The sequence below is a fragment of the Pseudophryne corroboree genome, chromosome 1, assembly GCF_028390025.1.
Source record: "Pseudophryne corroboree isolate aPseCor3 chromosome 1, aPseCor3.hap2, whole genome shotgun sequence".
In the NCBI taxonomy this organism is placed as follows: Eukaryota; Metazoa; Chordata; class Amphibia; order Anura; family Myobatrachidae; genus Pseudophryne; species Pseudophryne corroboree.
Genome location: NC_086444.1, coordinates 1,047,866,798 through 1,047,880,334, shown reverse-complemented (window position 1 = coordinate 1,047,880,334; position 13,537 = coordinate 1,047,866,798). Strand labels below are relative to the sequence as shown.

General features: G+C 49.5%; 1 protein-coding gene across 3 annotated transcripts in view; it reads left to right on the top strand.

Annotated features, from left to right (window-relative positions):
* ZDHHC2 (zinc finger DHHC-type palmitoyltransferase 2) overlaps positions 1-13,537 on the top strand; it is a 244,712-nt gene that overhangs the window by 190,866 nt on the left and 40,309 nt on the right. For all 3 annotated transcript variants that reach the window (XM_063920850.1, XM_063920849.1, XM_063920848.1), the window contains exons 10-11: positions 9,825-9,917; positions 10,812-10,924. In XM_063920850.1, the coding sequence (XP_063776920.1) occupies positions 9,825-9,917; positions 10,812-10,924 (206 nt within the window). The remainder of the gene's footprint in view (positions 1-9,824; positions 9,918-10,811; positions 10,925-13,537) is intronic.

Genomic DNA, 13,537 nt, shown 5'->3' with positions numbered 1-13,537 from the left:
ATTGCTAAATTTTTTGGTTTGCTAACAACTCTGAATAACCCCCATAATGTCTATATACCCACATTCTGAATGTGTCGACATTCTGTACCATACCACGTCTTACAACCATGGTGGTCATTCCGAGTTGTTCGCTCGCAAGCTGCTTTTTGCAGCTTTGCACACGCTAAGCCGCCGCCTACTGGGAGTGAATCTTAGCATAGCAGAATTGCGAACGAAAGATTAGCAGAATTGCGAATAGACACTTCTTAGCAGTTTCTGAGTAGCGCCACACTTACTCGGCATCTGCGATCAGTTCAGTCAGTTTCGTTCCTGGTTTGACGTCACAAACACACCCAGCGTTCGCCCAGACACTCCCCCATTTCTTCAGACACTCCCGCGTTTTTCCCAGAAACGGCAGCGTTTTTTCACACACACCCATAAAACGGCCAGTTTCCGCCCAGAAACACCCACTTCCTGTCAATCACATTACGATCACCAGAACGAAGAAAAAACCTTGTAATGCCGTGAGTAAAATACCTAACTGCATAGCAAATTTACTTTTTTTTTTTGAAATTCTTTATTTATACGTGGTCAGATACACAAAGAGGGCATTCTAGGAATACAAGGGACAGATGGCCAACATAGCCAGTGTCCAAAATGGACCACAATTTTCAAATGAGTAACAGGGTTAGTTGGTGTGGGAAAAACAGTCAAGTTCGAACATGGGGATCGGGGGGGGGGGGGGGGGAAGAGAAACAGGGGGGGGGGGAATAACCACATTTGTAACCGTACATAATATAAGTTTTAAGAGCAGCAAGATCGTAACGGGGGGGGGGGGGGGAACGGAGGAGAGACGAAGACAGAGAGGGTAATAGGGGGAAGAGATAATTGAGGAGGTTAAGAGATGGGATGAGGAGAGATATCAGGGGGAGAAGGGAGTGGGTGCCCATGGGTCTGCGGGAGGGGCGGGAGCGGGTGGAGGGAGTCGGCTAACCACGTTCAGCGGTGAGCCAAGGAGCCCAGACCTGCTCGAAGACGTGGCCCCGGTCGTGGAGGTAATAGGTTATCCTTTCCATCGAGGCGATGTGCCAGATTTTAGCTTTGAGGGATAGTAGGGAGGGTGGTAAGGGGTTCTTCCAGTTGAGGGCGATCAGTGATTTAGCTGCGGCCAGAATGTGTGAGGTTAGCTTTTGGGAGAATTTGTTAAGGTGTGGGGGGGGGAAGACACAGTAAGGAGACCCAAGGGTCCTTCAATACAGGGGGTTCTAGAAGTGAGTTGAGGAGGGAGTGGACCAGATCCCAGAAGGGGACGATAGCCGGACAGGTCCACCATATGTGGAGCATAGTACCTCTATCCCCACAGTTTCTCCAGCAGGCTGAAGAGGAGGACGGGAAAATTTTGTTAAGACGGTCGGGGGTATAGTACCAGCGGTAATAAACTTTGTAGGCCGTTTCCTTAAAGGCAGTGGCAATAGAGCTTTTAGCAATCCCTAGTCTCATGTCCTCCCAATCCTGAGTTTCAGGTGGGGGCCCGAGGTCCCGTTCCCACGCAACTTCATGGGGCCGAGATAGGGGCAGGGAAAAATCCAGTAGGAGAGAGTAAAGTTGGGAGATTATGCCTTTGGAGGAATGAGAGTTGACACATAGGGATTCAAAGGGAGTAAGGGCACGGAGTAAGGCAGTGGGAGGGAGGGAAGTTAAAAAGTGGCGTATTTGTAAGAATTGAAAGGGATTGAGAGGTTGTGAGGGGACTTTCTGCTGGAGGTCCGGGAGGGACAGCCATTGGCCTCGGTCGGCAAAGTCAATTGGGAATTTAAGGCCCAGGGTTATCCACGTCCGGGATCTCGTAGCCGAGAGTCCGGAGGGAAACGTGGGGTTCTGCCAGATGGGGGTTAAGGGTGAGGGTGTAGTGGTGAGACCCCACTTCAGAGAGAGGGTGTCCCAGGTTTTGAGGTTGAATTTGATGGTGGGAAGAAGTTTAGAGGTTGGGGGTCGAGAGGCGGAGGGGAGTCCCCATAGGGGGGTCAGATCTGGGATGCCAATGAAGGCTGCTTCGATGTCCAACCAGGAGACCGATCCTGGAGGAGCGTAGGAAGTGACAATGTGGGATAAGTGGGAGGCGAGGTAGTATAATTTGACATCGGGAAGTCCTCTGCCTCCCATGGAGGTTGCTCTTTTCAGAGTGTTGGCAGCAATGCGGGGAGGTCTGTGGTTCCAAATAAAGCGTATAAGGGCTCGTTGGATATTGCGGAGGAAGGGGGCCGGGACCGCCACAGGGAGAGTCTGGAAAAGGTAGAGCCATTTGGGGATTATGGTCATTTTAACTGCTATGATCCTGCCCAGCCACGAGATGAAGAGACTGTTCCAAGAAGTCAGGTCGGCTAATGTGTTGGTAAGAAGGGGTGGGAAGTTTTCCCGGAAGAGGGAGTCGTAGCGCGGGGTTAGGTATATCCCTAGGTATTTTATCTTTGTGGGGTGCCATTTGAATTTAAAATTGTTGCGAAGGGACTCAGCCTGGTGTTGGGGGATATGTAGCATCATGGCCTCAGATTTGGAGTAGTTAATCTTGTAGCCTGAAATAAGGCTATAGGCTTGTAGGACCGAAAATAGGTTTGGGAGTGAAATAAGGGGCTGGGTGAGGGAGAGTAGGATGTCATCTGCAAAGAGGGAGATTTTGGGATCTGTGGGGCCTACCTTTATTCCGTGTATATCCGGATGTGCTCTAATTTGTGAGGCAAGGGGTTCTATAATAAGGGCAAATATTAGGGGGGAGAGGGGGCAGCCCTGACGTGTGCCATTGGAAATGCTAAGCGGGGCGGATGGGGTACCATTGATAAGGACGGTGGCAGAGGGGGTGGAATATAATGCTAGGATGCTAGTGAGGAAGCCACCGGACAGGCCATAGGCCTCCAAGGTGGGTTTCAAGAAGTCCCAGGAGATCCGGTCAAATGCTTTTTCGGCATCTCAGGAAAGCATGATAGTGGGGCATCTCCTGGAGTTAGAGATATGTATAAGGTCAATGGCACGTCTGGTGTTGTCTCTTGCCTGGCGGCCCGGGATAAAGCCTACTTGATCGTAGTGGACAAGGGAAGGGAGGTGTGGGTTAAGACGGTTGGCCAGGATCTTAGCAAAGATTTTCAGGTCTAGGTTCAGGAGAGATATGGGGCGATAGCTTGCGCAATTAAGGGGGTCCTTGCCTTCCTTGGGGATCACCACAATTCTGGCCTCTAGCATCTCAGGGGGGAAAGGGTCGCCTTGGACAATCCCATTGAAGAGAGAGTGTAGGTGGGGGGAGAGAAGGGCAGAGAATTTCTTGTAGTAGAGAGCGGTGAACCCATCTGGGCCCGGAGATTTGCCTATTTTTTGCATGAGTATAGTCTGGGTGATTTCTTCCACCGTAATCTCACCGTTGAGAAGGTCCAAGGTGTCCGGGGGTAGTCTGGGTAGTTTAGAAGCAGAGAGAAAGTGGGAGATAAGGTCGGATCGAGGTTGGGGGGAAGAGCCTGGTGGAGGGGGCGGGAGGTTGTATAGGTCGGTGTAGTAGGATTGGAAGGCGGCTCTAATGGCTGTGGGATCCTGAATGATTTGGTTGAGAGAGTTTCTGATAGTGACAATGTTGGTTTTGGCTCTTGTGGAGCGGAGTCGGGCCGCCAGGATCTTGTCCGCCTTGTCACCCTTCTCATAAAAAGACTGGCGAAGCCACTTAAGACGCTTGGCCACCCGTGTGGTAAGAAGAAGATCGAGTTCCGCTTTAATGGTGCGAAGTTCGGACAAGACCGCCTGGTCGGGCGACGCCTTATGTTGGGTCTCAAGTGCATGGAGTTTAATGGAGAGCCTGTTGTATTGGGAAAGGGATTGCTTTTTAGCTTTTGAGGCTAGGCTGATAAGGTGTCCTCGAAGGACAGCCTTGTGCGCTAACCAGAGGGTGGGTCTAGAAATGTCAGGGGAGTCATTTAAGGTGAAATAATCAGAGATTTTGTCTTGAAGATGGGACTTTGTCTCAGGGTTGTGTAGGAGGGAGTCGTTGAGGCGCCATGTCATAGGGCGAGGACGGGAAGCCAAGCCTGCCAGGTCGCAGGAGATGGGGGCGTGGTCGGACCAGATTAGTGGGTGGATATGGGCATCACGGAGGTTGATAGCAAGATCATGACTGAGCAGGACCATATCAATGCGGGAGTAGGAGTTATGAGGGGCAGAGTAGAAGGTATAGTCGCGGGCAGAGGGGTCTTTTATCCTCCAAGAGTCGTAGAGGAGTTGGGAACGCATGAGTCGGAGGAGGGATTTAGAGCGAAGGGAGTCCGACGGGGAAGGAGTAGGGGAAGATGTAGAGCGGTCTAGCTGTGGATTGAGAACGGAGTTGAAGTCACCTGCAAGTATAAGGTCACCCTGTCGGACTCGAGTGAGGAGGTTATCTAGCCTTGTAAAGAACCGTTCCTGTCGCTGGTTAGGGGCGTAAACGTTAACCAGAGTGCATATATTATTGTTGAGTTTACCCACTAGGATAAGGAATCGGCCGTCTTTGTCAGCATGAGAGTCTAGGAGTTCAAAAGACAGGTGGCGGGCAATTAAGATTGCTACTCCACGTTTTTTGGCTAGGTGATCGCAGGCATAAAAGGAAACGGGGAATGGTTTACATTGCAGGGTAGGGTGAGATTCGTGCACGAAGTGAGTTTCCTGTAGGAAAATCAGATCGCCTCTATGGTGTTTAAGGGAAGCAAAGAGCTTGCCTCTCTTTTGAGGGCTGTTCAAGCCCTTCACATTATGAGAGAGTACCCGGAGACCCATGGGCAGGCAGCAGTGAGGTAGGCAGGTTTGAAAGGGCGGGAGTGGTTGGAGGTGGAGAAGGGGGAGACAGATCGAAGATATATGAAGTGAGAAAGAGTGTGGTCAGAGGAGGGGTGGAAGGGAAAGAGGACCGGAAGGGGTGGGGGGGTGGTTGGTCGTCTGGCGGAGGAGGCCAGGACCGGTTAAGCTGACAAGGGGAGGGAATACTAGGCGTTGGGGGAACACCTAGGTCAGCGGTAGGGCCCGGGGCCCTGTGGGGGCGCGGCATGGGGCCCCGACCGCGAGTCACGAGCCGCTCGGGAAAAGATAGGAGGCAAGCCTCCCCTGGGGGTACCTGAGGGAGAGAGCTGGAGAGAAGGCAGGTAGAGAGGATAGCTGGAGCGCCCGCCCCAAGGGGCGGAGAATAGGAGGGGGGGAGGAGGGGAGAGAGTGGGTCAAGTATCTGCATGGAGACATATCAGGAGAGTAACTTTTGAGTATGTAAGCAGTTAGACATTTAAACTTCCAAACAACGTAACATTTCAATAGAGGATAACAACAATGCTATTGTGAAGCAACCAAGGGATCAGGAAGTATCGTCACGAAGAACCCAAGGTAATGTAGCGCTTCAGGTAAGGGGGGTACGACCAGAGGTGATCGTCCCAATTCAATGTGGGGTGCTGTAGGGTAGTGAGGTGAGAGTTCTCAAGGCACTGGAGGTGGAGCCTGGGGGGCCCCGGAGATCGGCACCGTGAACCACTCAGAACGAGGAGACCGAAGCGAATCCCGCTGTGTCCGTGGTGGTAGGCATGGAGAATGGACATCTTGGTCAGGAGCGGGGATGCCCAGTTTAGAGAGGAGCGTTTGGGCCTCAGATTGGTCTCTAGCTGTGAGGAGCTTCCCTTGGTGCCACACTAGGATCCGGAAAGGAAAACCCCAGCGGTACTTCACGTTGTGACGGGAGAGCAGAGAAGTGATGGGTTTGAAGTCCCTGCGTTTAGCTAAGGTTAGCGGGGATAAATCTTGAAAAATCTGGAGTGGGGTGTTTTGGAAAGTCACAGATCCCAGCCGTCGGGCCTCCCTCATAACGGCCTCCTTCGCGGTGAAATAGTGCATTCGGAGAATGACATCTCTGGGTTGAGAAGAGTCCTGGGAGCGCGGTCGCAAGGCCCGGTGTGCTCGGTCCAGGAGGAGATGTTCCTCAGGGGTATCGGGCGACAGGTGTGCGAAAAGTCGTTTAAGGTAGAGTTCAAGATGAGACGCCTCGACCTCCTCAGGGATACCCCGAATCCTCATATTATTTCTCCTTGCTCTATTGTCTTGGTCTTCGTTCTCCTCCCGGAGGTGGGCAACATCCTGACGGAGTTGATGTAGCTCGGTCTCTGCTGTTTGTTGGAACGTTACCACCTCTTCGACTCTTCTTTCGAGTTGGTCCGTTCTGGAGCCGATGTCGGCTATATCAGATTTCAGGGAGTGTAGAGCTTGGACTGAGGACTTAATGTCCCGCATCTCCTTAAGGAGGGAGAGGAAGTCCTTGCGGGTGAGGGGCGTGAGATCGTCATCTTCGGCCTCCGATTCGGAGGGACCCCGAGAGGGGCCGGGATTGTTGGGCCTGTTCGTGGCTGGGGTGCCTTTTTTGGTCAGAAATGATGTGAGATCGGACCCCTGAGATTTTTTGTTACCCCTGGTCATTTTGGGGGCGTAGGGGAGTAGGTGGAATGCAGGGTGGGGAATGGGGGTGGCGCTCCAGCTGTGAGACTCAGGGCCAGGGAAGGTGACTCGGGGACTTTAAGGGGACATTACGGTGTGGACATCAGCCGAGCCCGGCAGATGGGGTCCGCCCAGGGAGGCCCGCAGGAGGAGAGGGAGGGCACCCTGGCCCGGACTGGAGGGTGAGAATCCGAGGTCACAGGAGAGGGGTTCCCGGAGACTATCTCCACCGCTCGGGGACCACAGGGACGTGTCCCGGGCACGGACCAGCCGGCAATCGGGGCAGCCCCGCGTGGGGGAGAGGACCGCGGGCTGATGTATAAGCGGCTCCCAGGCGGGTTTCCGCGGAGGCCTCGGTGGGGTTTAGGTGGATGGAGGCAGGAGGGACCGCGGTCCCGGAGATTCACCAGGGGGCCGCCGCTGGAGCGGGTTGCAGGAAGAACGTGTGTGGGGTTCCAGGTGAGCCTTAGTGTGTTTAAGGTCGCAGGAGGGGGGGGACGGAACTGCGCCCAACCCCTCGAGCGTGGCTGGGCCGTCGGCCGTCTGCGGGTGCTGTGGGGTATGGTGCAGGATGAGGGAGTGCAGCGGGGAACAAGGGCCGGTGAAAGCGGCTCACCTCTGCACAGACGGGCTCTCCAGGCCGCAGGTCCTCCGCTTCTCCGTCCGGGTCCCCAGGTCCAAGATGGCCGCCGCCGTCAGGGCCCCGTGCCTCCCGCAGCCGCGTCCGCCCGGATTCCTCCTCTTCCCGCAGCACCGCCGGAGATTCACCAGGGGGCCGCCGCTGGAGCGGGTCGCAGGAAGATCGTGTGTGGGCTTCCAGGTGAGCAGCAGGAGTGGAGGAGATCCCCTCAGCCTTAGTGTGTTTAAGGTCGCAGGAGGGGGGGGACGGAGCTGCGCCCAACCCCTCGAGCGTGGCTGGGCCGTCGGCCGTCTGCGGGTGCTGTGGGGTATGGTGCAGGATGAGGGAATGCAGCGGGGAGCAAGGGCCGGTGAAAGCGGCTCACCTCAGCACAGACGGGCTCTCCAGGCCGCAGGTCCTCCGTTTCTCCGTCCGGGTCCCGGGGTCCAAGATGGCCGCCGCCGTCAGGGCCCCGCGCCTCTCGCAGTCGCGTCCGCCCGGATTCCTCCTCTTCCCGCAGCACCGTCGATCCCGGGTGCCAGGTAAGGGAGGTCCGGGTGTTTAAAACAGGGATGGGGATCCCGTGGGGGCACTCCAGGGGCTCCAAGGGCGGCCGCCCTCCGCGACGGATGTCGCCGGAAATCGAGGCCCCGGCTTCGGGTGGGTGCGTAGGCCGCAGTCCGCAGAAGCCAGTATACCGGCTTCCCGACTCCGCAGCACAGGTCCACCGGTGTGAGGGGGTCCCGGAGGGATAGTAGACAGGTTGGTGGGTTGGAAAAGTGGTCTGGGGAGGGAAGGAGAGGTATAATTTCCTCAGGGAGTAGAGAGCTCCCTGTTTGTGCAGCCACTCTGATCGGCGTCCAGGCCACGCCCCCCATAGCAAATTTACTTGACACAGTCGCAGTGCGAACATTGCGCATGCGCAATTAGCGGAAAATCGCTGCGATGCGAAGAAAAATACAGAGCGAACAACTCGGATTGAGGGCCCATGTAATTTATCATTACTCTAGAAGAGAATTTTTAAAAACATGGATCTGTCCCTGGATTTATGGTTCTGTTAACATTAACTCAGCATCTGTGCTATTCCAACTAAACTGCTATTCCAGCAAAACAAATAAAGTTTATAGCAATTTTTTTAGTAAAACGTTTTTATTGAGACATGTAAGAGTGTCAATAAAGAAACAATAAATATTTCAAGAGGACACCGAAAACCAATGCTGATATAGTGTTAAGGGTCAACTTTTTAACAGTTACTTTATACGGTGACAAGTGGTAATATAAACATCAGGTCAGGGAAAAGGAAATGGTGGAAAAACATACTATTATGTATCTATAGGACTCACACAGCAACAATAAGGAGGAGCTTATCATACACTTGTACTTTAAAGTATTATATAAAGGACAGGGATATGTACTAAACAGTGATAAAAGTGGAGAAGTGAGCCAGTGGAGAAGTTGCCCATGGCAACCAATCAGCTGCTCTGTATATGTTTATAGTTTGCAAATTATAAATGTTACGTCAATGCTGATTGGTTGCCATGGGCAACTTCTCCACTGGCTCACTTTTTCCACTTTTATCACTGCTTAGTACATGTCCCCATACTGTAGAGCAATAAACAATGTCATTATGGGTGAGAGACAGGGGGTATATAAGAACCTACAGGGACCTTTGCAAGATCAAGAATGGTACTAGGAATCTATTCAGACAGTTTAGCGCAGCAAAGACCATGTCGTTGATTCAAGGAAAGCAGGTGGACACCCCGTGTCAAAGTAATCTGAAATAGATCTGATTCCCTTGCATTTCAAATCAAGAAACCCTGCATTATGTAAGGCCAGTAAAAGGTCATGGTATCCACCGAATGGGTATGTACAGTAACGGGAACTAACGTGATTCCTCCCTAATTGCTTGTTGATCACTAGCCATACTGCATAGATATCTCTGAGAAAGGAGTGATTCTGTATATGAGATGATATAAAAGCATGGATATCGGGCAGACCCATACCATACTATACCCATACCATCCAAGGCCTTTGTTTTATTAGATGGTATTGGGATATTTTTGGCTTTTTTGATTGCCAGTCAGATTTAGTAAAAAAAAGTTTACATCGTCTTAAACCCATATTGGTCTGCTGAGTCTATACACTTTACAGATTATTAACTCTAAGGGTGGGTACACACCAGAACGACAGCCAGACGAATTCCCTTGGTCCCGGACCATGCGAGTTTGGCCATACACAATACACAATGTAAGGAACGTTGGAACGATATCTCATTCTGTCCTTCATTACGCTGAATGGCTGGACATATGATATCGTTTGATTCACCGTGCAGTATGGCCGGCTAGACGATGCTGCATGCGACCCGCGGGAATGCGCAATTGTGCATACATTCTAGACAGTGTAGATGATTTGTCGTTCCAGTATGGCAAATCGTCCCAATGTCATTTTAGTGTGTACACACCTTTAATACCTCAGGGTTTTTATATATTTGCATACATATTTTAATAGCTCACATGCAGGGGAAAATTTACGATAACAAATAATTATCTATATAGCCGTATAAGACTTTTATTTTATTTTGGTAAAATTACGTTCGTTGGTCAACCTTCATTTCTGTTCATTTTACAGGTACATTAATGACTTTATGTCATGCTTCAATTTGATGCTCCTTTAGACACAGTATAAAGAGTTTATATTGTTACCTTTCTTGATACTGATTATCTATTAAGTATGTTTTTTCTCTAAATTGAAGCCTGGGCGATGGTTGCTCATTCCCTACATGTCTTGTCAACCAGGACCCTGAACAAGCATCCACACCAACTGGAACCAATTTAGCAGCAAAAAGGTAGGGATTTTTACATTTATTTTATTTCCCATTACATTAATATTTTCATTTTTAGTAGTTGTGAAATAGCCATACTGTAGTGGCTTGACCGCCACTACACTTAGTATAAAGGGTTAGCCAATAGTGTCACTGCCCCCTGTGGAAGGCACTAGACAGTAATGCATAAGCTGTTTTTCCACATCAGATTAAGTAATCATTATTTTTCTCATTCTCTTTTTGAAATATAAATTGATTTTTTGCAATAATTTTGCCATAAGGAAATCTGTAGAACCCAAGAATCACCAGGACTCGAGAATCACCTGAGGACCCATTTTTTTCAAACTACGTGTTGGATCCAGCAAAAGAATAAAATAATAAAGTATAAGGAAGCAAAGCAATGAAGAAGGCTAGTCAGGTGCTTGGTTGCATAGGGAGAGGAATTAGCACAGAAAAAAAAAGAAATAATAATGCTGCTGTATAGGTCATTGGTACTGCCTCATCTAGAATACTGTGTTAAATTCTGGAGGCCATATCTTCAGAAGGATAAAACTACATTAGAGACTGTATAAAGAAGGGCAACTAAAATTGTGTATGGCCTACATCACAAAACTTACTCAGAAAGACAAAAAAAAATCTCAATACTGTATGTACTGTATAGTTTGGAGCAGAGAAGGGAAAGAGGAGACATGATAGAAACTTTCGAATATACCAAGGATTTTAACAAAATCCAGAAGGGGAGCATTCTTCAAATGAAGAGAAGCACTAGGGAACGAGGACATGCACTGAGACTGGAGGGGGGGAGGTTCAGGGGAAATTTGAAGAAAAATTAGTGTGTATTGTATTATGTGCTCATTGTATTGTACTGGGTGACTTCTCATATAAGTTTAACCTTTTTTGTCTTCTTTTCCATATCAGTGTTGAGACTCATCCATTCCCAGCTAAACCTCTCCGCGAGTCTCAGAGCCATCTTCTGACTGACACCCAGTCCTGGACTGAGAGTAGCTGTAATGGAGAAAAGGGGAAACTTGGTAAGCTGTTACATTGTTACTTGTCATGCATCTGCAATAACGTGATGATAACATTGCAATTACATGTAAAACAAAGTTGCAAAATATATTTATATAGTATCGGGACAGCATGTACTGAGCTCCAAATCTCTAAAACGAATCAAAAAAGTTTTAACTTGTTTGCATATATGTGTCCATAACACCATGCTTTCTGACTTTCTGGCTGCCCTTTCTGGTGGGCAGGGGGTGTGGTGCGGCATAGGTGGGCAGTTCAGATGTGCGATTGCATCATCATGGTCCCACCCCCATTTTACTATGGCAAGATTACCATTTTTATAAAGTGTGTGTGTGGGGGCCACCTCCCGAACCCCCGGAGTGACGAAAAAAACGGGGGTCGGGTCGCAAAGTCCCTCCCCTTTCCCATGAAGCCCCACACCTTTCCCCGACGCCGCACCGGGTGTACTTAAAGTAAGTGACGCCTCTGGTACGGGCTATGATAATTGGCTGCCCGGACCACTCACTTTACTCTCGTAGGACCGGGGGACTTGAATGCTCTTCTGGGATGGCCAGGAGCAGCACCCGAGACTCAATAGCACCCCTGGCCATTCTAGGAGAGTAGGCAAGTATGCGTAACAAAATAGAAAAGAAATATGCCCGCACTTGGTTTTAGCCATATTGTATATGGTACCAGCTGTGTGGCAATATTAATGCCACATATGTATACAAAACAGAAAGACTTTTGCTATCGGCGCTAACAATAGTATACAGCAAATATGCGTGTATGTAGCAGATAAAAGCATGGAGGTTTTGATCATATTTTGATCAAACAGTTGATCTTGCAGCCCACGTCAGGGGACCCCAATTCTCTGCAAATCCCTACACTAGCATATATGCTCAGCACTCCATTACACTGCAGCTAAATGTACTCCCCTCCCAGCTACAGAGGGGAATATCTATACAGGGCTGGCTTGTGAGCCACACCCCACAAGGCCTTTTATAGCCTTAATTGGGCAGTTTTTTTCAAGCAAAACAGAAAAGAAATATGACCGCGCTCGGTTTTACCGGCTGCGTGTCAATATTAATGCCATATAGAGATATGTCCAGCCTTATCTTGGCTGCAACTATTTACACCCATGACTGGTTGACTGAGAGTAGCGTGATGTGCGTATAGTTGCTCTCACGATCCATAGAGAATGCATTGTGCGACTATTCGTGAGCGGGTGCAACTAGTCGCTGCCACGATGCATGCACACATTCAAATGCATTGCGCCAACAATGAGGGGGACCTATCTGTATGTATACAAAACATGCATAACACCTGAGGCAAGGGCAGGTTTTAATTTCCCTAACCTATCTGTGCGCATTCTGACAACCTTAACAACAGACTGCTTCAAGACGGAATAATAATATATTATCTGTGAATGGCAAGGATTTGTTCTGTTGGCAGTGGTAAAGAGTTCTGGAAACCCCTATGGAGCATGCGTGCCACAGTGTGTATGCCCAGAGGTGCCGTTATGATTGGGACAGACAGTATCAAGAAGGTAGCAGAAAAGTGATGGGCGTTACTGGGCAATGGTTGTTATGGGAATGTTGTGGGTGTGTCAGTGCAAGCCGCTGCGTTCCCGGGTGCATAGCAACAAGCATAGGAGCAACAGTGCAACCAATGATTGTGTATAAGGACGCACCAATAGGCTTACAGTGTGCACAGATGCTGAAAGTGTGCGTCTCAGTCCTTGCACATCGGCCGCACAGATGTGCACAAGGGAAGGTGTGTGTATATCATTTGCATAAAGGCGAAGCTGCGGCATGCGCTTTTATGTGCGAATCATAATCAGGCCCTATCTGTATTATTATATGGGAAGCCATAAACTGTAATGAGGTTGCCTTGTCTCACACACATTATTCCCCTGAAGACTCTTCTTCCGTGTCTGTGAATTTTTCTGCGGTTTAATTGTTTGGGTTAACTGAGTTGTAGAAAGTGAAAAGGCTGATTATTTCCAGTTATACCATTATTAAATTGGGACATGGATTTAGTTGCTAGCAAAGGGGTGAGAAGGTCACGGGTGCATGTAATGCCAAACCATGCTGTCTGTATTGTGCTGTTCTAATTACTTTCAGTGTGTGTGTGTGTGTGTAACCTTACCCTCCGGAGTGCGGAGCTATGCAGTTTGTATTGTCCTTCTTCACTCTCCCAGCTGATGCCCTTCCTATGCTGCCTAAACATAAACATCAGCGCTAAGCTAAGCAAATCATTGGAAACACCTTAACTCTGTACCATGCTTCAGCTTTCAACAAATTCACAGATATAACTTGTGCTCCAATACAGTTATGTCCTCATACATCATTGCTGCAGTCACAACAAACAGCCCCTCTCTGCGCACCGGGTCCCATGAGACTTTGGTAGCATTGAGCGTCTTTTTTGCCAAAAATGCATCTTATTCGCGATGCAACTAGGACGCACCAAGTTACTGTGCTGATTAATTTGATATGTGACACTTATATATTGTGTGCGAATGAGTCTCCGAATCTGTATACGAAGTGCTACAATGTAGCAGCTGCAGCTTTTTTCCCCAATACAAGTTCCAATGTTCTTTGTACACAGACTCAGGGGGACATTTATTAAGCAGTGATAAG